The 27,600-nt window shown below is 39.9% G+C and overlaps 1 protein-coding gene across 4 annotated transcripts in view; it reads left to right on the top strand.

Moving 5' to 3' along the window:
- Positions 1–27,600, top strand: part of LOC149204267 (uncharacterized) — a 320,269-nt gene that overhangs the window by 220,795 nt on the left and 71,874 nt on the right. For 3 of the 4 annotated variants that reach the window (XM_089394656.1, XM_089394657.1, XM_089394658.1), the window contains exons 5-6: positions 25,150–25,263; positions 25,567–25,692. In XM_089394656.1, coding sequence (XP_089250782.1) covers positions 25,150–25,263; positions 25,567–25,692 — 240 coding nt within the window. Of the gene's footprint in view, positions 1–25,149; positions 25,283–25,566; positions 25,693–27,600 lie in introns of those variants that run through there. The other variant, XM_089394659.1, reaches the window with a different exon arrangement.

The following is a 27,600-nucleotide window of genomic DNA, read 5'->3' on the forward strand; positions in this document are numbered from 1 at the left end:
AGATGACAAAGATCAGTGTTGTGATATTTTAGTGAATCTTTGAAAAGCCTGGCATCTTCTGCAACAATAGTATCATCAATCAACAAGGCCTTTTGTCATTGCCTCAAAAACATTGTGCTGACAAGGACTTTGGAACCTCGACATCAAACCATCCTGCAGCTAGAGAAGGCTAGGCCTTTTGTCATTGCCTCAAAAACATTGTGCTGACAAGGAGTTTGGAACCTCGACATCAAACCATCCTGCAGCTAGAGAAGGCTATCTCTGTGGCAGCTCTCCAATCTGTTGAAGGTATGATTTAACCCTTAAAATGGGCTGACATACATACATGCTCTATGGTGACACGGCAGACATACATAGATGATATACATGACAGACATATATACTTGATCTTCTGTGATGATACTTACCCGATGTTCTTAAATCCCCTAACACTCATTCGACTGATCTGTGGCTAAAGCAAGTATTTGGAACTTACTTCTTGAGGCTAATTCAAGAATGTAAGTCTGATTGGTGATGCCCTAACAAGATTCTCAAACCAAGACACATCTGTGGATGATCTTTTGTAGCATAAATTCTGAGAACTTTGAGATACCGTGAGGAACCTTGATTTAACAAGGCATGTTTCAAGAAACATCAATCCCTGCACAGTTCATAAGGGTTGTATGTCCCACATTCACAGGTTCTGTAAATCTCCAGAAGATAATGGCAAGAAACAAGTGCTTAAGCTTTATGGTTGGATGGAGCCATTGTTGTATGGCTTGAATACTTTAATGGTCAAGGATACTGGTTTGGTATCTGTGGTTTCACTCCTGTGTGAAGTCAACCTTGTACATCAGTTAACTGATCTGGCATCTATACAAGTCTCTGACTGAATAAAGGTAAGAGGTCTTCAAGGTCAGGGATGCATTTTCAACAATTTAGGCAGAAGTATCAATTTTTGAAAGTTTAATGCTGATCACTTTGATCTAAATAGAACAAGCTTCTAAGGAGGTCATCCTCAAGTATTTCTAGTCAGAACAACACTTCAACTCACATAAGGTATGACTTCTGCATGAGGAACGAATGGCATCATATTTACAGGCAGACCTATATCGACATCATCATAATGACATACCTACAATTAGCATTAGAAAAAGGTAATTGCTAAGTTACCAGGATTCGGATACAGATCCAGATACTGATACGGATCCGGATCCGGATTCGCTAGTTTTTTGAAAATCCAGGATCCGGATACGGCAAGGATACGTCAAGTACAAAAAATATAATAATATTTTTTAAATTTTAATACATCAAGTACAAAAAATATAATAATATTTTTTAAATTTTAATAACCACATTAATTTATGTGACTAGATATTTATAAAAAAAGCCATATATTTATATTGCAATGTGGCTAGATATTTTTTAAAATTTAAATAGCCACATTAATTTATGTGACTAGATCCCCTACAAAAAATATAATAATATTTTTTAAATTTTAATGTCTAATCTTCATTGTTTCAGAATTCTAATGGATTTTATTTTGTTTTCAAAAGATCCCAAATTTTGGTCACTAAATGCACTAAAACATTTGACAGCCCAAAACCCTCATTGAGAATAAAAACAGAGTCAAATGTGAACTTTGAAGAATAGACAAAAAAATCAAAATGATAAAATTAGACGCTGAGTTGAAGTCTTTAACATTAGACGCTGAGTTGAAGTCTTTAAAATTAGACGCTGAGTTAAAATTAGACGCGAAATTTTTAATTAACTAACGCCATTGGGAGTCGGGACCACGACCACCAGTATTTACTATTCTGTGGATTGGACATGGGGGAACAAGAGGTCTGTTCCGGACCCAAAGTGGAGACAGTTTACTATTCAATGTTTATTTAACGTGAAAAAAATTAAAAAATGAATGAGTTCAGACCCGATTAAAAAATTTAATTTAACATTAAAAAATTATCAAACTGTGAATTGTTGCCTGGTGAATCGTCCTCAGAAAATTAAAACAATTAGTCGCTGCCTGGTGAATAGTCCTGAGTCTGTTGTGCATCGCTGTTGCTCAACGCTCTATGAAGAGCGATCGCTGCCTGGTGAATAGTGTGTGGCAGACAAATGCTCATGCTCGTTATAGTGTGCTGCCTGGTGAATAGTGTGCTCATGCTCACTATCCAGGCGTTGTCTTTCCAGGTGCTATCTTTTCAACAAATGCCACAGCTAGCAGACAAATTTATGCTATCCATCTGCCGAAACCAAAACTGGTGTTGTCTCGCTGTCCTTCTCTGTTGCTATAAAAATGTCAATGTGTGCCGACAAACAGTGAAAAAGACAATGATCGACATAAAGCCAAATAAAAACCTAAAACTGAAGTCTACAAACTAAAAACCACGCTGCAAAAAATTTGAAATCAGAAATATCACAGGAACTGTTTCCGATTTTGCAGGATCCGTTTGCAAATTCAGGGATGCGTTTCCGGCCAACAGTGATCCGCCACGTTGCCGGTTCTTGGACGGATCTAGGTGGATCCGGATCCAGATCCGGATCAGATCTGTGGATTCGTGGATCCTAGACCATGGAGTGCCGGATCCAGTAACATAGGGTAATTGGTATGTGTTTGGCATCCTTGCAAGTCATTGAAATTCTGATCTAAGTTGGATCAAGTCTGACCTTGGACATTTACCTCTCTGTTGAACTTCTACCCCCTCTTCAAAATCGTCATCATACAAATAAAGTCTAGAAAAGAAGAGACACAATTCTCCTATTATTCTAGGCATCTCTAAAGAAAAAGGAGTTGAGTCTTCTATGTGTAAAGGAGACCTTGGATGTTAGTAAAAGATTATCGCCCTACTTTTCAGTCTTTGGACAGTAGCTCTAAAGGATCAATACATATGTTCATTCTACCGAGATAAATGATGATAATTTATGTTTCTGTTTGAGATACATGACTTGCACAATTGACATAATCAAGCTCAATATTAGTTGAGCCATCTTGTGGAAACCTTCAGTTTTACAGTAGCTTCAGGCGTCAAGAAGTCAAAGCTTCTGAAAGCATCCGATTCTAGTTTTGGAAAAAAAATAAAAAAATTGAAAACTTCTGTACATTCATAGGAATCTTCAGCAGCAGAGCAGAAACTCTGTTTAAGACAGGTCTCCAGGATAAGGTATTGAATCTTTAAAGGAGGAATGGTCTACCTGAAATGGAAACCCGAAGCTACCAGTCAAGGACACAACCATGCCCAGTAAAGATTCTTGACGACTTCATCTTATATGGCATCAATCATGCCATGTGTGGCTCTATCCTATGTATGACTTCTCCGCTTATACAACTCAACATCTTTTATGGTCTTTTTTCTGTCTTGCATTATGTATAATATCATTACAGTTCAATAGCCATGATGATAAGATGCAATGATTGATGATCTTGTTCATAGTCGAAGTTGTGAACAAGACGGATGTGAATTTTGATAGCTTATCTTTTGAAAGGTCATTTACTATAAAGAAGCTACAGGGATTTGCTAGAAAAAGAATTTGCAGCATATTTTGGCTTTGATAAAAGGTGCAGCTCACCTAAAGCTTTTATTCTTGAAGAATAGCTAGACAAAGAAGTGCATGGCACTTTGGATCAAGTTCTTTGTTTCAGTCCTTATTAGCATGGAAAACAGAGGGACCCAGAAGAGAGTGTATATCAGATTCTATGCATTGACAATCACGACAAGCAGAAGACCCTGAGTATGATATCCTTGTTTCAATCTCATGGAGAATGATTCTATACGTATGAATACCCGAATGAGAAAGACTCCTCTTTGTGGATTGAGTAATTTGATGCGTTGGTAGTTGTCATCTAGCAATGAAGGATCATACAATTGTGTTGAGATAATCTCATGAGAAGATTTCTTCTTCCTAGTTGAAGAAGGACCATAATCCACCTACAACAAGACTTCAGAGGCAGGTATAAAGTCCCTGATAACTTTTCTTATCTGATTTTTTGATGAAAGCAAGTCATGACACCTGAGTTTAATGACTCCGATGAACTGCATATAAGTTGCATAATTATGATCGGATAATTCTAGCACATGGACCAAAGGATTTATAAAAGGTTGCAAATTACTTGATGGTTATGGGCAAGCTTACTTTCCCAATATTCAGAGGGAGATATGATGTTTTAATGATTCTGATTCTCTCATTTATCATTATAAGATCAAGATTATCTTTCTTCAAAAAGAGGCTGGGAGTCATGGATAGACCCTACTATGATGTGTTGGAAAATGTAACTATGTTCGGTCTTCAATAATGTACTTGAGTCATCATGTAATGTGCTTGTCAAAAGAATAAAGAAAAAGAATTATTATTATTATTATTATTGTGACTTATTAAAGCACGGGTTTCATGCTTGGGTCACCATGTTTTAGGTCAAAGTCCCATTGAAGACTTCTAGGATTTATTCTGAATTTATAGAGTCATTGTACATTTAAAGAGACCCTTCTTGGGCTTTTGAATCATGTAAAAAGGTTAGTTATTGAGTCAAATATGAATTATGTAACCTACACACCTTGTCGGCTTAGAAGAAGATCAAGTTGGCCAAGGAACCTATTCGACCCCACAAGAAGCCTATAAAAGCAAACTCATCGAATTCATTTGGAGCATCATTCTCACACACAAGTTCGAAATCTCTTGTAGCTGGGAAAGAGTGCGAAGTCTGTTGCCTGAAAGCCAAAATGAATGCAAGTTTGGGGAAGTCTAAGGAGAAAGGAAAAATCGAAATTTTGGTGCCTCTCTCTCTCTGTTTCGTAGTCTAGATTGGGAGATCGAAGTCTCCTAAGTTTCGTTGTTGTCGGAAGCTACTGCCTAGTTGAAGTTGCTGGAAGGGGTCGAAGATTTGGGAGGTTGACTTGGTGTGGAGGGAAAGTCTGGTCTTGGTCTAGGGTGAAGAGTCTCAAAGAATACTATTGAAAGGAAGAATTATCTTGATTGGGTTTTCCCCTCGAGGGGGGTTTTTCCTTGGCATGTGCCTATATCTTGTGTCTCTTGTTTTGTGATCTTCATACACACATAATATGGTAATTTCTTGATGAAAGATAAGATAATAAAGAAGTAAAAGAAGCCAACACACTCACAAGTAATTATCAAGAAAGGAGAATCAAACCCTAATATAACTACTTTGATTTTCCAACATGGTATCAGAGCTAAGGTCAGGAAGAGTCGAAGATCACTTTGTTGGCATGGATTCTCCCTCTATGATGAACTACATAAGAATGGGTTTCAACACTACTGGAAGCTGGATCAAGAAGGTCATCTACTACTTGTTCAACAAGGTCAAGAGTCAAGAATTCTTGGCTGCTCATGTTGGTAGAGGCCTGGGATCAACATCGTTGAAGCTGGATAATGGATCAAAGCTGCATTCTATATGTTCCAAGTTTGAAAAAGAATTTGCTTTTTATTATTTAGAAGATAAAATGGAAAGAATTGTTTTTGTTGATGGAAAAGTATTGGTGTGGGAAAAAGACTTTAGTATTGATAATGTTAGGGTTATTGGAGTTCTTGAAACTAGTGAAACTAGGTCTAAAGGGATATTAGATCTCATCCATTTCGATGTTGGTGAGCCTATGTCTGCACTTGGAGGTCATCTCTACTATGTAACATTCATTGATGACCATTCTAGAAAGACATGGCTCTATCTCCTCAATACAAAGATGAAGTATTTGATAAGTTCAAGGAGTTTAGGGTTGAAGTGGAAACCCTAACCGAAAGAAAGATAAAAAACTTTGAGGTTTGACAATGGTGGGAAATACACTTCTAAGGAATTGATTGCATATTGTAAGGAAGTTGATATTAAGAGGGAGCTCATTATTCCCTATTATCCCAAACAAAATGGATTGGCTGAAAGGAAGAATAGGTCGATTGAAGAAGGCATTAGAACTATGCTCCTTGATCAAGATCTACCAAAGTTTTTATGGGAAGAAGCAACGATGACAGTCATATACATTCAAAATAGAAGTCCTCATAAGAGTCTTGATAATACAACACCTGAAGAAGTATTCACAGGAAAGAAGCTGAGTGTGGATCACCTCTGAATCTTTGGAAGTCCAACATATATTCATGTTCCGTAAGACATCTGCTATATTCTCAAGAAGTATGAAGGAGAACCTCTCAAGACAAGGTAGGTCAAGGAACAAAGGTATGCTTTAAATACATTGATTTCTTTATATTGAAAGGATTATTCATTTGACAGTCTATTACTAACATTGTTATGTCTAGCTATATTGAATCATAATGATTCTTGTTTTTGGGTGATTCATCTCTTGATAAATCTACCCATCCCCCCTCATATTCTGAACTAATTTTGTAGAACCCTAGACAGGTTCTGGAAAACCCTAATCGAAGGGTATGCTAATATGAATGTCTGAAACCCTAAACTGCTTAGGGATATTGTAAAATGCTATTTGAAGTTTGATGATGTTATGTTTGGGATTTTGGTATGATAAGAAAACCTAACTTGTTAGGATTGAATGATAAGATCTAAAGTTCCGAACCTTTGAAGTTTTGGTGATTGTTGGGTTTGCTATGTTTCTACATTGAAACCCTAGCTCATTAGGGTTTGGTAGAATGTGTGAGCAAGACCCTTATATTGTCTTAGAAATGATTTCCTTGGTATGTGTGTGTTTGTCTGATCAAACTCGAGTCTAAACTAGTTTGTATATCTAACCCTTATTGATCATTGTGAAGTTGGGTTTGACTAACACATGATATGAAAAGTCTTTGCATGATGATGAAATCTAGGCATGTATGGTTATGTCTTTTTGGTTGAAACCCTAGCTTAGTCTAGGTTAGATGTATTAATGTTGTTGGACATATGATATGCTTATGTATGGTTATGAATTCCTAGATATGTGTGTTGACCTAGTTATTGATGGTCATAAGTCTTAGGATTTAATGGAAGTCCTTGTCTGAGATTCTAGGATGATGATATTTGGAAATCTAGGTTTTTATAGCTAAACCCTAGTGAAGTTAAATTGTCTAGTATGTGTGATATAACAATTTGAAATCTATTAAATGATTGTTGGAAATGAAAATCTAGGGTTTTGCAATTAAATCCTAATAGTAACATTGTCTAGTGTGAAATGTAACAATTCGAGATCTATGTTTGTTGAAATTGTGAAAATGGAATTCTAGGGTTTTGGAGTTGAACCCTAGTTAAAGTAAAATCTCTGAAATATGATGATTTGAGATTTGTGTAAGATTGTTGAAATTGTGAAAATGGAATTCTAGGGTTTTGGAGTTGAACCTTAGTTGAAGTAGAAATCTCTCATGAATGTTGATAATATGATAATTTGGGATTTGTGAAAGATTCTTGAAATTTGAGTTTTGGATGGATTTGATGATTGATTGGAAATCTAGGGTTTGTAACTAATCCTAGTGGAAGCTGGTCATGTTAATGACTAAGTTGTGATTGACTTTGATTGATTGTTTTGTATCCATGATTTGTATGAAACCCTAGTGAGAAGTCGAACATATGAATTTTGAAAAGTTGTTGGATGCTTTATATCTGTGTAAATTGTTTCTAGGGTTTGCTATATGTTGAAGTAAGGTATGTCATACCTTTGGAATAAACATTGAAACCCTAGATGGAATGAAAGGTGTTATGAAGTAGTTTAGGGTTTATGATAAAGTCCCCAGCAAGATGTTGAAGAGTATATGTCTCTTGTTTGTAATTAAGTTTGGGTATCTGATATGTATAAAGATGAAATGCTTTTGTAATTCTGATATGGCTAACATCATGCTTCTATAGATTTGGTTTTATTTGCTATCTAAGTTGTGCAGGTACACAATCTTCAATTTGGTGAAGATGCTCATTGATAAGCATGATGAGGATGATAGTAACTCTGATGAAATGGTTGGAAGCCACGAAAGATTCTCCGATGACGAAAAGAAGTAGAACTCCCTAAGTTAAGAGGGAGCTTGAATGGAAGGAATCTCCCTAGGATAAGAGGATGGTTGAGAATATTCCTTGTATAGGAATGATTAGATCCTCTCTGTTTAAGAGGGAGTGACATATATGATTCTCTGCTTCATGTGTCATGCACTAGACTAGGACTAACAATCGTAAGTTTTAGTGAAGGCCATGAGTAGGAGAAGGAAATTGGAGAATGCATTTTGAGGTGCTGCTGAAAGAAGGAAAGCAGGATTCGATTGAAGAATATGTTGTTGCATATGAAGTAGGAAGAAAAATGTATGATTGATGAATCATCTATCAAAGATTCAGTTGATGGTCCTACTATGGAAAGTTGAGAAGCAACATTTGTTGTCTGGAAGACCTCGAAGGTTTGTATTTGATTATGTACATGTGAAAATATTATTCATTGGGGTTGTGTTTGTACAGGGGAATCTCTCGAAGGTGTTGATAGCATGCGGTTTACCAATCAGTTTGATTGGGAGAGATTGGTTATCCTTGTTCTGCTAGATCAAGGGGTGTTGAGGCTTTGTGAGTGAAGCATTGTCTGGGAAGACATCAGGCTGACACTCTGTGTTGATGTATGAGTCCCGAAGTTGGAAAGGTGGTGTTAGTTACTGAGCTCTATTTTGGATACACACCTGGATTTATGGGTTGATGGTTAGCAAGTAAGCCTGAGGGTACCTAAAGGGGCTGAAAGCTTGAGTCCATCTTAGTCCCACCTGGATAGATTGCCTTGGTTAGGAATCTAGTCCATGGCATTGCAGTGCCTAAACTGTTGAGTGACTATTTGGATAGATTATTGTAATATTCCTAATTAGCCATGGCTAATTGGAATATTCGATTTTGCTCAATTTTGCCTTTTATAGTTAGTTATAAATAAAAAGTGAGAAAGGGTTACGTAACTCACTTTATGAATAAAGTCACTCCCTAGTAGCACAACATTGTAACTTAAAGAAGGAGCCAAGGGGGGCCAAGGACCACGTAGAGAAGGGGCCCACGCAGACACTTGGAGGGACTGTGCAGATGGAGAAGGAACATGTGGAAGAGAGAGACTACGTTGGAGGAGGTGGGCCTTAGGGTTTTGAGAGGGGCCAATGCTATAAAGGAGAGAGGAGCCTTCTCATTTTGATCATTCGATTATGTGCATTTGAGCTAGTCACTTCAACTTAGAGCACGCTGGCTGTTTAGCCTGTCTGTAGCACTATTTAGTGCATCGAGTGTCTCCATTCGGAGATCTCACCCTTAGCCCCGGGGGACTTCAAGTGCCTGCTCGAGCAAGGTAGTTCCATCAATATTTTGTAGGAGGAGCGGTTTTGGAGTTGAGGAGGAGCTGAGTATTTGGTGAGAAGGGAGGACACAGTTTTTTTGGGTAGGAGTTTCGGATTGGTGTTTGTAGGAGGATTTGAGCTAGGAGATTGAGCAGGGGACCAACCCTTGCATATTGGAGGATTTTGGCAGAGTTTCAGGTGGAGTTTTGGAGGATTCTCTTCAGGAGCAGTGCAGAGCCTTGAGGAATTGTGTAGATCCCCAAGGGGGTGATTTTCGGGGGTCAGCTATTTTGGAAAAGCTTTCTGGGCTTTTCTGGGTTTATTGAGTAGAGGCTGATTCTAGAGTTTCAGCGTTTTCTAAGGAGGGGAATAGCCCCAAATCCTCATTTTGATTCCAGTAGCAGCAGCAGCACAACAGTTCTCCGGCAGTTTGGACGCAGTTCAGAGAGGGGCCATTTCCTTACCATTGTGAGTATATTTCTTCACTTGCCTTGTGCAAGTCGAGGTGCTACCTGTCTGACCACCTCTTGTACTCTTTCCATTACTCAGTATAATAAAATGGCTTAGCATTTCTCTCTGCATTTTTCGTGTATCTACTTATATTCCATGTATACATTATTGTATGTTGCACTACTGTTATTGTGTGTTGCATTATTGCTATTTCTCTGGTTGGAGCTTGCTTGTGTTTGAGGGTTATCCTTGATAAGGGATATTACAGTGTTATCAGAGCATAGATTTGGCTCAACCTGTGGAGCTAGCAGTCTATGACACCGAGGGAGAAGCCCTACATCTGTTACAAAGGTAGGATATACAAAAATATTGAGCGTAGGTTGGAGAACATCTACGGAGAGGGAGACTGTGTTTGGGTGGTGGATACAGAACAAGAGGAGCTTGTGGTGAACACAGAACAGGAGGAGGCTGTGGTGGACGCAGAGCAGGAGGATTCGATGGTAGATGATGCTGGGAAGAAATTTGCGGACATGCTCCTCAAATCAGTGTAGGATCTGTCAAGGCAGATCGAGGTGATGGGGCAGAGATTCACGGCAATCGAGGCGAGACAGCGTGAGAGCCCACGGGTTTTCCAAGTTGGAGAGGGATCGGGTGCATCTCACCATTTGCCAGAGCAAGGTGCCACTCAGCGTGATACTACTCAGCAGGTGGCCTCACATGCCCCTATACGCTCTACCATGCCCACTTTCCTAGGAGCAGACACGGGGGCCGGAGCATAGCAGGAGGCAGAGCCCGGTCATATGGGCGATTATTTTGCGGAGTACCAGGCCTATGGGCAGGAGTTCAGGGATGCTCTCTCATTCAGAGACTTTGTTCAGCTCCAGCGAGATAGTAGACCCCGCGACCATCACAGAGGATATCGGCATTATCATGATGGAGACACCCACCGCACAGCTAGTAGATTTCACTTGCCTACGTTTGATGGCTCATCAAACAGTTCGGCAAAGTCTTGGGTGGAGAAGCTAGACATCTATTTCCAACTTAACTAGATGTCGGAGACAGAGGCCATCAAGGTGGCGACATTACATTTGGATGGTGAGGCCCAGGATTGGTGGTTCCATGGGTTGGTTACACTCGGACACTCTACAGTGACGACATATGTTGAGTTCACCAGGAGACTGATAGAGAGGTTTGACTGAAGGGATCCAGAATAGCACTTTGTTGAGTTGACGAGGCTCAAACAAACCAGAAACCCAGAGACCTACATTACAGATTTCTTGAGGGTTTTGGTGATGTTGCCAAATCTATCCACGAAATGGAGGATCTACATGTATGTTGAGGGGTTAGCAGAGCCACTTCGGGGTCTAGTCAGATCCACTAGACCAACCACACTCCAGGATGCTATTAGTAGGACCCGGGACTTACAGAATGCCTTACCCAGGACCCGGACACCTTACCCCCAGAGACAGGCTTTCCAGCCTAAGGGGAAGGATGTGAGGATTCTGCCTCCAAAGGGGAATCCAGTACGAGCACAGATTGATGATGATATTAGGAGGGAGTTGAAGAAGAAGCGGTTGTGCTTTACCTGTCATGAGCCGTGGGCACCGGGACACAGATGTGCTGCTGGCAAAGCACATTTTATTGAGGCCTTCTCCGAGAGCAGCGGGGAAGAGGATGAGGAGGGTGATGTGGGGTTAGGAGATAGTCATGCCACGCAGGATCCTTTGCCACCTCCACCACCAGCAATAGGTGGTGCAGCTTTTGCACCTACCAGAGGGGCCCTTGTAGCATTGCGAGGAGTTCCCAAGTATTTGACGCTGTGCGTACAGGGGACAGTATGTGGCTAGCGAGTATCAGTTTTGGTTGACAGTGGGGCAACCCACAATTTCATCGATGCACAGATGGTTGAGCGGAGAGCTATACAGACAGAGAGCTTCGATGGCTTTTAAGTTTTAGTCCCAGGAGATCAGACCATGGTGTGTGCTCGTTATGTTCCAGAGTTATCAATGACGATGGGCACATACACACTGACTGACCACTTTTTCGTGATCGATATTCCGAACACCAACATGCTACTAGGTGTTCAGTGGCTTATCACTCTAGGGAAGGTCACGACAGATTGGAAGGCCCTAGAGATAGAGTGGGATGATGAGAAGACAGGGAGGCATGAGAAGATATGGGGACAACACACATATCCGCCTCAGACTGTTTCGGCTCATCGGATGGAGGCAGTCTTCCGGAAGGGAGACGTAGAGTGGGCAGTGGAGTTGTGTGCATCAGAGGTAGGAACTACAGGGCAGATGGTGCACCCAGAGATACAGTCCATCCTTGACCAGTATGCCACTGTGTTAAGGGAGATTCCGCCGGGACAGCCACCGAATCGGGGGTTTGAGCACACCATTGAGCTTGAGTAGGGCATACAGGCAGTGATTACTACCCCCTATAGGCATCCCAAGGCCTATCGGGATGAGATTGAGCGGGCCATTCAGGAGTTGTTGGCTCTTGGGCACATTTGGCCGAGCACGAGTCCTTTTGCTTCTTCCGTGGTGTTGGTGAAGAAGAAGGACGGCACATTGAGGATGTGCATTGATTACAGGGCCCTAAACAAGAAGACCCTGAAGAACAGGTACCCCATACCCAGGATCGATGAGTTGATGGATGAGTTGAGAGGAGCACGGTTCTTCTCAACGATTGATTTGAGATTTGGGTACCATCAGATTCGCGTGAGGGAGCAGGACATTCCCAAGACCGCCTTCAGGTGTCACTATGGGCACTTTGAGTTTTTAGTGATGCCCTTCGGGCTAACCAATGCCCCAGCTACTTTCTAGTGCTGCATGAACCACATCTTCCGTAGTCACTTATGGAAGTTTGTGTTGGTGTTTTTTGATGACATTCTCATTTACAACAGGACTTGGGAGGAGCATCTCCAGCACATTGAGATAGTGTTGTGCATCTTGGAGGACCAGCAGTTCTATGCCAAGCTCTCCAAGTGTGATTTTGGGTTGACGGAGATGTTGTACTTGGGACACATCATAGGAGTGGACGGAGTGAGAGTCCACGAGGAGAAGATCAGGGCCATCAGAGATTGGCCAGAGCCGAGGAACGTGACAGAACTTCAGGGATTCATTGGCATTTGTACTTACTACCGGAAGTTCGTCAAGAGTTTCTCATAGCTTGTTGCACCCCTGACAGATTTGACGAGGAAGGGGGCATTCAGTTGGTCGGATATAGCGCAGCGAGCCTTTGACAGGCTCAAGGAGGTTATGAGCAGCTGCCCAGTGCTTGTATTGCCAGATTTTTCGCAGCCATTTGTTTTGGAGTGTGATGCGTCGGGAGAGGGGATCGGTGCAGTGTTGATGCAGGGAGGTCACCCTATAGCCTTTGAGAGCTAGAAGCTCCTTCCGCATGAGAGGTTGTATTCTATATACGACAAGGAGATGCTGGCCATTATGCATGCATTGGCCAAATTCTGGCAGTATTTAGTGGGTAACAGGTTCAGGGTGAGGACTGATCACAATAGCCTCAGGTTCTTTTTGGAGCAGAAACAGCGACAGGAGAGGCAGCAGAAGTGGATCAGTAAGATCCAAGCGTATGACTTTGACATTGAGTATGTCAAGGGTAAGAACAATGTGGTAACAGATGTCCTTTCACCTAGACCAACCACATTGTCTCTTATGAGCTTGGACACAGACTGGAGGGCTCGACTCTTAGTAGAGTACTCCAAGGACAGATTTGCATGTGAGATTCTGGATGGGCAGGTGGCAGACGATAGGGACAGGGTGATCGATGAGATCATCTACTATAGGGACCGGATCTTCTTGACTGAGGGATCTCAGCTCAAGAATAAGATACTTTAGGCATCACATGATTCACCATTGGCTGGCCATCAGGGGTTTACCAAAACCTACAGGACCATTAGAGAGGTTCTCATGGAAGGGCCTCAAGGAGGATGTACTCCAGCATATCAGGGAGTGCGATGTTTGCCAGAGGAACAAGGGAGAGATGAGCCATCCCGTAGGATTATTGCAGCCTCTTCCCATTCCGAAGGGGAAATGGGAGAGTATTTTGATGGACTTCATCATAGGGTTGCCCATGGTACAGGGCAAGGATTGTATCTTTGTCGTCGTTGATCGACTGACAAAGTACACACATTTTTTCGCCATATCCGCTCACTACACAGCAGCACAGGTGGCCGAGTTGTTCTTTAGAGAGGTCTTCAGGCTACATGGTCTTCCTAAGACCATCATCAGTGACAGGGACAGCCATTTCATGGGCAGGTTTTGGTAGGAGCTTTTCCGGTTGGTGGGGACGGAGTTGACACCGAGTACCAGTTATCACCCACAGACGGACGGGCAGACGGAGATAGTTAACAAGTGGCTGGAGGGCTACTTGTGTAACTATGTCAGTGGGAAGCAGCGAGCATGGCTGAAGTGGCTGCATCTGGGGGAGTATTGCTACAACACTACACATCACATGTCCATTGGTATGTCACCATTCTATGCTTTGTATGGATATCATCCTTTATCTTTTGCTGACGTGATGTTTGATGCTAGCAAGGCTCTGAGAGCCAAGATTTGGATCCAACAGAGTCAGGATATCCTCCGAGCTCTCAAGGATAATATGGCTACAACGCAAAACCAACAGAAGCTGTATGCTGACAGGGGTCGGGTGGAGAGACAGTTTGAGGTAGGGGACTTGGTCTACCTATGATTACAGCCATACCGACAGTCGTCATTGAAGCAGAAGGGAGCTGATAAGCTCAAGCCTCGCTTTTATGGGCCATACAAGGTGATATGCAGGATTGGACAGGTTGCGTATGAATTGGAGCTGCCCCAAGGCAGCAAGATTCATAACATTTTTCATGTATCATGCCTGAAGAAGGCATTGGGGCAACAGGTGACAGTGACAGATGAGCTACCACCCACGGATGATGAGGGGCATTTGGTGTTGTAGCCAGAGGTCATTATTGATACCAGGGAGAGGTAGCTACGGAGTAGGACGGTCCGGGAATTCTTGGTGAGGTGGAAGAATTTATCGAATGAGGATGCCACTTGGGAGAGTGAGAAAATCTTGCAGCATCCATCACTTCAGTTGCTTGAGGACAAGCAACATTTTGCTGGGGGAGACTGTAATATTCCTAATTAGCCATGGCTAATTGGAATATTTGATTTTGCTCTATTTTGCCTTCTATAGTTAGTTATAAATAAAAAGTGAGGAAGGGGGACATAACTCACTTTATGAATAAAGTCACTCCCTAGTAGCACAACGTTATAACTTAAAGAAGGATCCAAGGGGGGCCAAGGACCACGTAGAGTAGGGGCCCACGCAAACACTTGGAGGGACTGCACAGATGGAGAAGGAACACGTGGAAGAGAGAGACTACGTTGGAGGAGGTGGGCCTTAGGGTTTTGAGAGGGGCCAATGCTATAAAGGAGAGAGGAGCCTTCTCATTTTGATTATTCGATTATGTGCATTTGAGCTAGTCACTTCGACTTAGAGCACGCTGGCTGTTTAGCCTGTCTGCAGCACTGTTTAGTGCATCGAGTGTCCCCATTCGGAGATCTCACCCTTAGCCCTGGGGGACTTCGAGTGCCTGCTCGGGCAAAGGTAGTTCCATCAGTATTTTGCAGGAGGAGCGATTTTGGAGTTGAGGAGGCACTGAGTATTTGGTGACTGCACAGTCTTGAGAAGGGAGGACGCAGTTCTTTTGGGTAGGAGTTTTGGATTGGGGATTGTAGGAGGATTTGAGCTGGGAGATTGAACAGGGGACCAACCCTTGCATATTGGATGATTTTGGCAGAGTTTCAGGTGGAGTTTTGGAGGATTCTCTTCAAGAGCAGCGTAGAGCCTTGAGGGATTGCATAGATCCCCAAGGGGGTGATTTTCGGGGGTCAGCTATTTTGGAAAAGCTTTCTGGGCTTTTCTGGGTTTATTGAGCAGAGGCTGATTCTAGAGTTTCAACATTTTCTGAGGGGAACAACCCCAAATCCTCATTTTGATTCCAGCAATAGCAGCAGCTCAGCAGTTCTCCGACAGTTTGGACGTAGTTCAGAGAGGGGCCATTTCCTTACCATTCTGAGTATATTTCTTCACTTGCCTTGTGCAAGTCGAGGTGCTACATGTTTGACCACCTCTTGTACTCTTTCCATTACTCAGTATAATAAAATGGCTTAGCATTTCTCTCTGCATTTCTCGTGTATTTGCTTATATTCCATGTATACATTATTGTATGTTGCACTACTGTTATTGTATGTTGCACTATTGCTATTTCTCTAGTTGGAGCGTGCTTGTGTTTGAGGATTATCCCTGATAAGGGATATTACAATTGCCTTGGTCAGGAATCTAGTCCTTGGCATTGCGGTGCCTAAAGTTCTTCATGGTTCATATAGTTTGAGATCTTCCATTGTATTTGTAGATTATGAATACCTCCCTAGTTAAGAGGGAGTGCTGGAAAATGTAACTATGTTCGGTCTTCAATAATGTACTTGAGTCATCATGTAATGTACTTGTCAAAAGAATAAAGAAAAATAATAATAATAATAATAATTATTATTATTGTGACTTATTAAAGCATGGGTGTCATGCTTGGGTCACCATGTTTTAGGTCAAAGTCTCCATTGAGGACTTCTAGGATTTATTCCGAGCCTATAGAGTCATTGTACATTTAAAGAGACCCTTCTTGGGCTTTTGAATCATGTAAAAAGGTTAAGTATTGAGTCAAATGTGAATTATGTAACCTCCACACCATGTCGGCCTAGAAGAAGATCAAGTCGGCCTAAGGAACCTATTTGACCCCACAAGAAGCCTATAAAAGCAAGCTCATTGAATTCATTTGGAGCATCATTCTCACACACAAGTTCAAAATCTCTTGTAGTTGGGAAAAAGTGCGAAGTCCTCTTGTAGCTAGGAAAGAGTGCGAAGTCTGTTGCCAGGAAGCCGAAATGAATGCAAGTTTTGGGAAGTCTAAGGAGAAAGGAAAAATCAAAATTTTGATGCCTCTCTCTCTTTGTTTCATGGTCTGGATTGGGAGATCGTAGTCTCCTAAGTTTCGTTTTTGCTAGAAGCAGCTGCCTGGTCGAAGTTGCTGCAAGGGGTCGAAGATTGGGGAGGCTAACCTAGCGTGGAGGGAATGTCTAGTCTTGGTCTAGCGTGAAGAGTCTCAAAGAATACTGTTGAAGGGAAGAATTATTATGACTGGGTTTTCCCCTCGACGAGGGTATTGCCCTGGCATGTGCCTATATCTTGTGTCTCTTGTTTTGTGATCTTCATACACACATAATATGGTAATTGCTTGATGAAAGATAAGATAATAAAGAAGTAAAAGAAGCCAACACACTCACAAGTAATTGTCAAGAAAGGAGAATCAAACCCTAATATAATTACTTTGATTTTCCAACATGATTGTCCCGACTATACATTGAGCTTTGGTAGACCTGGGCTACTTATTGAGATATGAGCAACCATAGGGTGACTGGTTCACCTTCCCCCATAGGTGCAGAATGTATAGGTTGAGTGGTTCACCCCCCCTTGTGATACCCCATGATGGTTGACATGTGTGTAGGGTGAGTGGTTCACCTTCCCATGCGATTGCAGACACGTGTAGGGTGAGTGGTTCACCTTCCCCTACTGTTGATGACATATGCATAGGGTGAGTGGTTCACTTTCTCATATGGCATATGAGCAGGATGAGTGGCTCACCTTCTCCTGTGGATACACCAGTGAGAGATGCATTCAGGCATTTGCTCGTGGACATGTCGGTGGGATGTGGTTCATCCTTTCCCCACCTGTAGGATTCTTATTCCCTATGATCTGTGGTTGACATGTTGGTGGGATGTGGTTCATCCTTTCCCCACATGTAGGGTCCTTCCTACTATTGCTGGTTGGCATGCATGTAGGACGCAGTTCATCCTTTCCCTACTCTCAGTGATTTGTATGCATGTAGGATGTGGTTCATCCTTTCCCTACGATGGTTGTGATGTGTTTGTACGATGTGGTTCATGCTTAACCTACATATAGTTATGACATGTGTTTATAGGATGTGTTTTTTCCTTTCCCTAAGTGTGATTGTGAGTAGGATGTGATATATTCTTTCCTTGCTGATGTTCTTGCATCATCCTACCCATGTAGTCTAGGACACGTGGGAAGTACCTCTCATCTGACCAATGAGTTGGGAAAGGTGGATAGGGATGATAACACTACCGATGGACGCATCGCATACTATCGTATTCCTTATGTCTAGGATGAATGATGTTTCTTCAACTTTATCACTTGGGATCAAGTACGATTGGAGTTCACCCCTTGGTTATATGGACTGACGGTTGTCAGTGGTGGGTGGCAAGGTCTTGTGACTCACTCTCGATCAATTCTTTTTCATTATTACATCATGGTTCAGCAGAGCAGAGCAGAGATGACAAAGATGATACATGTCGCCAGGATGGTATGATGGTTGATGATGGATTGGCAGGTGGAATTCTCCCTAGTTGGAAACTAGGGCCAAATATCACTTTGAACAGCTCCTTTGGGAAAGATTATTACAATATTGAATTCCTCTTTTCAAGAGGACCAAAATCAATCTAAAGATCGTCAAATTTGGATAAGGAAAAGTGGGTTTTTGAATTTATGTTTCTCTCATGTAAATTAACAAGGTTGGCCTCACCTATATGTCGGCTTAAGAAGCTCAAAAGTCACGTCCCTTCATCTCCACCAAATTGCATATATAGAGGAGCCTTCTCCCTCATTTGAGACACATCAAAAGGCAAGGATATCTCTTAGGCAGCGAGGCTTAAGGAGGACGCATTTGAGTGGGATTGTTTTGGTTAGGGTTCTGGTCTCAACAGATCTGATTTCAGCTGCAGAACTGCGCTTTGGTCTCAGGCATGTTTGTGAATGGGTTATGACTTGTTTTGCATGTGCTTCTCTTTCAGCAAGATGGCTGCAGCTAGGAGACCTTCTTACAGTTGAGCTGCAGGTCTAGAAACACCTGCTCAGGAGGCCGAGCTGCTATAGCAGCCGCAGACATAACATTGTTGTAATCTGGTTGCTGTTAGAGGTGATTTGGATACCTTAAAGGAGGCCCGTATAGCAGCGAAGTATAGTGACCTTTTTTAGAGTGCAATCCGCATTGTTTGAACTTTGAAGGCATTCAAGTACTAAAGAAAGGTTGTAGCAGCATAACACTGAAGCCGTATCCAATATCCGCTGAGATGAAGACAACAATGGATTTAATATTGTCATTGACCAGCTTCTAGAGCTCACAAAAGACAACATCATGAAGAATAAGGAAGGCCGCAGTTGAAAGAATGAATTTTGATCCTTGGCTATAGTGATCAGCAGTTGCCCTAATCAGATCCACCTTCTTCTATGATCTGCAGTTGCCCTTACCACAGGATTGATTGGGTCTTAGAGCAGTGTTATTGGACCTTTATATTGGCAAGTCATTCTGACTCTAAATCATTGTACTCTCTCTCTCTGCTGAACATTTGATGATTTGTATTAAAAATTGATCAAGGGTTTTCCCCATCTTGGGGTTTTTTCCCTGGCTTGAGCCATATCCATGTGTACTCTTGGCATGGCTTGTCTTCTGCATCTTTTGTCTATGTTCTTTCTTCAGTTACTGTCAACATAATAATGGCTTATGTGATTGCAATAAAATGGTGAATTGGGCCTATATGACTCACTAAAGTAACTGACCTAAGAAAAGAACATGTTAACCCAAAAATTAACAGTTTGAGAAAGAATGCAAGGGGAAGGAAGGGAGAAGGATCTAAATCAACCAAGCAAGATCTGCAGAGGTTTTGATCAGCTAGATCATTTGCAGGTTTATTGTTGTATTTGTATTTTTCCTTAAAGGGTCCCTATCTCAGGAAAGGAGCCCTTGTATGCTATATATTATTGTTAATGAAACAACAGATTTTGAAGGGCAGAAATTATGTGTGCAATGTCAATGAGATTGGTTAATTCTTGCTTCTGCTGTTATATTTTATTTGTGTTAAAATGTCAGTCATGTTTTTAATTTAAGTAGATCTATGTAATAATTTGCTAGGACATAATTAGCCAAGTTACTAGAATTAGAAAATTAACACATAGTTATGGATATATTGCTTTCTTGAGAGGAAATTCTCTTTTTCTGTCATCATTTTGTTGTGTGTTCATATCATGTTCTCTTTGAAGAAACCATTGTGTTGTGCAAATTGTACCAAGTTTCCCTTAGAAAATGAAAATCTATAGTGTTTGATTAAAACAAGAGAGACTAAGACCCATTTACTAATGGACACTAGATGTTGAATACCTAGGGCATTATGATGTCGAGGAATGCAAAGAAAAAAGGTCTTATAATAAAGCTATCTAGTGAGAAAAAGGTGTTTGTATACCCAGTATTCAACCCTAGGGCCCTATTAATGCTATGTAATTAATGGTAATGTTAAATTCTTAAAGTAAAAATGACATTCTCCTTTATCTTTCATTTTCATCATTTTACTTATATGATTACCATTAAATGACTGAGGTTGTTTAAGAGTTTTTACCGCATTGAATTTCATATGGAGAAAGTAGAATTTTAGATCCCACTCAAAATCTAATAGTCTTAACAATTTTCAAGATGTCAAGATTGGGGGAATTGCAACGTTTCCATTGGACTCTATCATGTATGAGTTTATGGAACTAGCATTTAATCAAGAGCACCAAGCCCTCTGTGTACCTCGATATTGGTGACATTAATTATTGAACTCCTTTGTCTTGACTTGACATGTTAAGCTTTTTCTATCTTATTTTAATGCTTAGGGGGTAATATTGATGATGACGATCCCAATATACACAATGATTTGATGATATGTAGGTATTTGTTGTAGCATAATTTTTATGGACAATAGAGGCTATCTAGAGCCTCTTTGTTGATGTATTTTTGGTTCAAATATGGATTGCACTCGTTATTTTTGTTATATGCACCCTGGCTATATATATGAGAAGCCTTGCATATTTGTGTACAATGTTTGGATTCATATGGATGCACATGAATATATATGTAATTTTTTTAAAATTTGAATATTTATGTACTCTTTGGTTGACTAGTCTTTTGGTCCAGATTTTTTTTCTAGTTCCTAGTTTTGGAGTCAGCCAATTGGTTCATTGTCCATTGTTCATTTTTAGTTTAAACTTTTCAATCTTGACTCTAGATATTGAAGAGTTTGGACCAAGTCTTTCACTTGTCACTTTTTACTATTTTTGAGTATGAGTAATTTCAATTTATTATTTTAGTCTTTGGGCTTTAATATCTACTATTTTGTTTAGTATTAATTAGATTCTAGAATAATGAATAATGAATAATGAACTGAAATAAAGTGTAATAATTTACTATTTCTGTTTTTTTGAATCATTTATGATGTATGAATCAATGTATTTTATTATTGAATTTGAATTTGAATCATGTTTATAATATATATACACCTTCGACCTTCTATCCCCCTTGAATTTTCCTAAAATTTGGGGGTGCTCCCACACATCCCCCTTTTGTGTCTCCCCATTCTTGCGTCCTATCGTCTCAGAAAATTGGTGGAACATTGCATTAAACGTTATAAGACCCTATAAACCATGCAAGATCTTCAAAGGAAAATGAAAGCAATTAAAATGGGCTTATTTCAATACTACTTATAAATAGAAGCATATTTTGTTAGGTCCCTATACTACTAGTGTAACTCCTTATTGTTATTAGTATAACTCCCTTATTATATTGTTGTGCCCATGTAGTCCCCATATTGTTATTATTGTGCCCTATAGAAACCCACTATTGTTATTATTGTGCCCTTACATTATCATTGTTATGTCAGCTCTGATTGTATTATGACCCCTTAGACTCCTATATATAGAAAGGAGGTCTTGTCATTTGTATCATCCAATAATTATTCATTTGTGTAATGTAAAGGAGGTTGGCCCCTCGAAGAGGCTGAATTATAAGACATTGATCTATCTTTTCTATCTTTTTGTGAGTTGGTTTCCTAACATTTGGTATCAGAGGTTTGGATTCTAGGGTTTCGCTGCTCCAAACAGGTCATCGTGGCATGTTCGCTATAACTTTTTTCTACGATGTTTCAGAAGCTAACAAAAAAACCCATTTGAGAAGAAATCTTGCTGAACCTCGGGTCCGAATTTCAGATCTTGTCTCGCTATATTTTCGGAGATATGATCTGAGAAAGTTAGGGTTTTTGTAAGCTCCAGAATTTCATCTAAAACAGGTCATCGTGGAAGTTTCGCTATAACTTGTTCGCTGCGAAGTTTTAGAAGCTAAAAAAAACCCATTTTAAAAGAAAGCAGTCTGAACCTTGGGTCCGAATTTCAGATCTTGTCTCACTATAATTTCGGATATATGATCTGAGGAAGTTAGGGTTTTTGCAGACTCCCAAATTACATCCTAAACAAGTGACCTTGGGAAAATTGTCATAACGTTCTCTCTGAGCATCAGATTGAAATTTCGTAAGAAGTTACAGAAAGAGGACAGACTGTATTTTGTTTGGGTATAGTTTTAAAAACCTAAAGTTGAAACAGTGACACGTGGCATGTCGTACAAGTTCACTCTACTGAACTAATATATAATTAGGTCATCGCAGGAGATTGGGAATAGATCTTTCTTCAGGAATCTAATTGCGCTCAGACTTGCGGAATTAGAAAGAGGACTCAGAGGGCTATTACATACTAAAATTTCAGAACTTAAAGATCCGAAAGTACAAAGTTATAGTCATTTCAAGATCGAGCTCCTAAAATCAAGAAAAAGCGAGATGAGGAAGTTTGATGGCAAGGATCCGGTAAATTGGATACTACAAATGGAGAAATATTTTGATCTACATGGTGTATCACTGTTACAAAAGGTACGTATTGCATCTAACTATTTAGAACCGAATCAATTTTTATGGTTTAAAGGGTTTTGTTCTCGTAAATCACTTGTCACGTGGTCAATTTTCACTGAGGAAATGATAGCACATTATGAGAATACAAAGAGAAACACCTTCTTTAGCCAATTGATAAATCTCAAACAAAAGGGTTCAATGGCAGAGCACATTGAGAACTTCCAAAAATTGAATATAAGGGTAAATGATATTGCAGAGAAGAAAATGGTTGATGTCTTCATAGGGACTTTAATGGATAACATTAAACACGAGGTTCGTCTTTGGGAACCTGATTCATTGGAGAAGGCATTCAGGTTGGCAAAAAAAATTGAAAGCGAAATTATGGAAAAAAGGAATCCCACCACTCACAACTATAATTATGGAAGTGTTTTTTCTCCTAGCCTTCCACAACCTACAAGGTTTACACCACAACAATTGGAAGAAAAAAGAGAAAAAGGGCTTTCTTACAATTGTGATAGAAAATACACTAAAGGTCATAAGTGTGCTGAGAAGAAATTATTTTACATAGATTATGAAGAGGAGGAAGAAAATGATCAAGAAACATCAAAAGAAGAGGATATACACCGGGGATCCACCCCAGAGAAAGAAGAAATGAATCCGACCATATCTTGTAAAGCATTGGAAAGAATTACCAGTCCTCAAACTCTCAAGATAGAAGGACATATCAAGAAGAAAAAGGTTCAAGAAGTGAAAGATCACATCAAGAAAGAAGAAATGAATCCGACCATATCTTGTAATGCATTGGCCGGAATTACCACTGCTCAGACTATCAATATAGAAGGACATATCAAGAAGAAAAATGTTTAAGAATTGAAAGATCACATCGAGCATCAAGAAATGTATTCGACCATATTTTGTAATGCATTGGAAAAAATTACTACTCCTCAAATTATCAAGATAGAAGGACATATCAAGAAGAAAAAGGTAATAGTGTTGATTGATTCAGGCAGTACCCATAATTTTATTCATTGTAAAATAGCCAAGGAATTGAATTGCTTCCTATATCCGGCACCAGAGTGTCAAGTGATGGTTGCAAGTGGAGGAACCATAAATTGCTCTAGAAAGTGCCATAATACCAAGTTATCCATGGGAGAATATGTATTGAATAGCCCAATGCTTTCCATTCCAAAGGGTGGTGCTGATGTTTTACTAGGAGTCCAATGGCTACAATCTTTGGCTACGATAGCTTTTAATTTTCAAGAACTTTTCTTGAAAATTTTTTGTGAAGGAAAGGAAGTTGAATTGAAGGGTATCAAAGGGAAACCTGGAAAGATAATCAACTCTAACATCATGACAAAGCTTCTAAATAAAGAACAACGGGGCGTAATTGCATAATTATGTTCACTAGAGGATCCCACATCGAAATCATTTATTTCTCCAGATCTCCAAAACGTTTTGGACAATCATTCCAAGGTATTTGAGACTTCCAAAGGCCTCCCGCCTATTCATGATCATGATCATGCTATTCATTTGATTCCAGGAAGTGTTCCTCCAAACATCATGCCTTACAGATATCCATATGCCCAAAGGAGTGGGAACTCATTCAAAAGTTGTAGAAGATCCCAGTTCAAACAGTATTGTGAGAACTTGACAAGGGGGAAAAATCATATTGGAACTTGAAGCAGTCACAGAATCGAGAAATCGATAGCTACGAAATAGATCAGTTTCAGAGTATCTCATCAAGTGGAAGAACTTACCCGATGAAGATTCCACATGGGAGGACAAGAATTTATACAGAAACATCAAGAACTACTCAAGCATTGAGGACAACACTTTTTGAAGGAGAGGGGCATGTTAGGTCCCTATACTACTAGTGTAACCCTTATTGTTATTAGTACAACCCCCTTATTATATTGTTGTGCCCATGTAGTCCCCATATTGTTATTATTGTGCCCCATAGAAGCCCACTATTGTTATTATTGTGCCCTTACATTATCATTGTTATGTCGGCTTTGATTATATTATGACTCCTTAGCCTCCTATATATAGAAAGGAGGTCTTGTCATTTGTATCATCCAAGAATTGTTCATTTGTGTAATGTAAAGGAGGTTGCCCCCTCAAAAAGGCTGAATTCTAAGACATTGATCTATCTTTTCTATCTTTTTATGAGTTGGTTTCCTAATATATTTTTAACAATTTATAATTTAGTGGTTTGTAGTTTAAGAATTTCTAGAATATTGTATGTGCAATGATAGAGAGTGATTTATATATGTAAAATCTTGACCACATCTATGTTTGTATTTAGAAAAATGAGAGAGACTTAAAGAAGTACGAATTTCTCTTATGGAATCCTTCATAAGAAATCTAGTCATTGGATATAGTAGAGCTTTAGGAAGAACCTAAAACCACAGATCTTGGCTACAAATTTTCAATGATGAAATAAATTTGGAAATTTACTCAACACAATATTTTTTTTTCCAATATATTTTTGGCTAAAATAATTTTTAAGGAACTAAAACAGCTTTAGAGTACAAAGGTTTTGCCTTGGAAATAGGGTAGCTTGTTAGTAAGGAGTGTGTTTTTCTTACAGATAAAAGAATGTAGCTGCATGCTTAATAAAGAGTAACTCCAATTTTTCTTTCATTTATTTGTTCTATGACAGGTTTGGAAGGATGATATTCTTTTGAAATCACTACAAGTTCATAATGATGCGATTATAGCTGCTGATGCTGCACATGATTGGGTCTTCATTGGAAGTTGGGACAAAACTATTAAGGTGCAAGCCTGCCTGCATGGTGATTTTTAATGCTATCCAAAAGTGATTTGATTTCATAATTAGTACATGACAGTGATATTTATAATCAATACAGAATTGGGTTTTAGCAAGTTAATTGAGTAGCTTATCATGTTTTAGTTCTTTTCATATAAGTGTTATTAGGATTTGTTTTAAAGGAATTAGTACGACTTGTAGCTTATGAGATTTTCAAGGGAACCATTGCAATGGTTATTTTTGTATTCTCTTGTCTCTATGCTTTTTTCTATGATTTTGGACCCTGCTAATAATTTTTTTATCTTGCAGGCCTTTAACGTAAATACTATTTTAGAGAATCCTACACCCAAGGTCATTGATTGCAATTCTGTTGTAACTTCATTGCTACTTCATCAAGGAAAACTTTTTGCAGGATTTGCCAATAAAGCTATAAAGGTAAGAAGGATTTATGTATGCAAAACATACAAGGTATTCGCTTGGATCGAGAGTTTCGTAACAAGATGTATAAATCAATTCTACCTTAGTGGTAACTATACACTTATACTAGTTTGCATGTTATTAAGAAATGCTAAATTCAAATTGTGTGCCAAAAATATTGGCTAAGCAGTTGATATATAATTATGGCAGTATTTTGATATGGAAGGTAGGTTGGGAGGTTGCTAGATTTTATTGTACCCAGGCAATTTAACATCTATGAAAAGCTAATCACTAACATTTGTTTTTGTTGGCTCATCCCATGGGGATTTGAAGTTTGAACCTTGAACCTAATTTTTTAGATTACACTACATATCACGACAATAGCCAATTGAACTGCAACCCATGTGCTTAATAATCACTAACATTGATACCTAAGCATGACATGATTTTTCATAGGTATAAAATAGATTACATGTTAAAGAGTAATAGCTTTTGATTTTATAATAGCATTTGACCTAAAACATGAGATACTAGCATGGAAAAATCGACCAGCAAATCAACAATTTTCTGATTTTTTTCCTATTTAATCCCTCTGCTTGCCGATTTTTTTCCCAGTCATTCTGATATTCTCTTGAGTATTTTTCCTAAATTCATTCAAGAACAATCTCAAATATTATCAAATGTTATGAACCTTGTTACCCACCACCAGTGGGTGACCCCACAGGAGAAATTTGGTCCTATATTTGTCTTTAGCTGGCAGCCCCTTGACAACCACTAGTGTAGCAGATGTTGTGCCTGATATCTCCACTCCTTGAGCCAGTCATATATCCCCTTGCCCATCTGTCGAGATCATATGTTTGAAGGCAGGCCATTCAATCTTAAAGGTGTGATTTTTCATTATGCAATTGGGTGCTTATGCTTGTTTTTTTTGGGCACACTTGGGTATGGAATATCAGGTGACTTGGAAGGAGGAAGGGTTTTGACTGTAGTCTTGTTCCCTTATCTTAATTGAGGGGTTAATCCTCAACCCTAGTCTCGTGTGATCTCCCCTACTGGCTTACATCTTTAGGATGGGCACTACTTGGGAAACCTTGATTTTGGTGGCGTGGTCTCGTTTTCCCATTTCAATTTTTTCACTTCCCTCCGCACATTACATGCCCTATTTCATCATCTTCCCTCTCTGGGTCCACATGATCACTGGGTCTACAAGGCTTTGGTACTCCCCCTAACCTTGTCCACATGTTTGGGTCGGGCCTGGAACGATACCTCGAAGGTTGATGCAACTAAAACAAGAGATAAAAGCATATCATGGCCACATACAAAAGGAAATAATACCACAAAACGCAAAAGTGGCTGGGACAATAAAATTTAGCATGTGGGGAAAAGCTAAACATGAGCTCTACCCCTTATCATTATAGTCATCACCCTGGTTACTAGGGCCCCTATGAGTGCCCCTTACATCACTAAGGAACCCATGTATGTTTCAACCCCTGGTGGGCAATGCACTGCCCACATTAAGGGGGTAATCACTGCTATATCATACACATCATGCTCTCATCCCCTAGAGCCTCGAGCAATAAAATAAAAGAAAAATCAATAAAAGGAAAAAGGAAAATGAAGAAGGGTAGAGAAACAAAGGTCTGGGTAACTCATGTAACACGATTGCTCCCTCCTACATTCGTACACCCAAATATGTGGACATCCCTCATCAGCACCACCCTTGAGCCCATGTCATTTGGCCTTGAGACCTTTGTGCCCCATCCACCTCATCATTATCCACATGACACCTACCACTTGAAGGATGTACCCTGGACATGTCCTTCCCTTTAGGGGCCGGGAAAAACTAATAGGGTTGTCTATTAACCACTTCTAAGTTCTACCTAGGGAGGTAACACCATTACATGCTCAAAGCCCCAAATCTGGAAG

This window comes from Pinus tabuliformis, chromosome 1_2 (assembly GCF_031772625.1).
Source record: "Pinus tabuliformis cultivar Carrire ecotype Pingquan chromosome 1_2, CPIR1, whole genome shotgun sequence".
NCBI classification, from domain to species: domain Eukaryota; kingdom Viridiplantae; phylum Streptophyta; class Pinopsida; order Pinales; family Pinaceae; genus Pinus; species Pinus tabuliformis.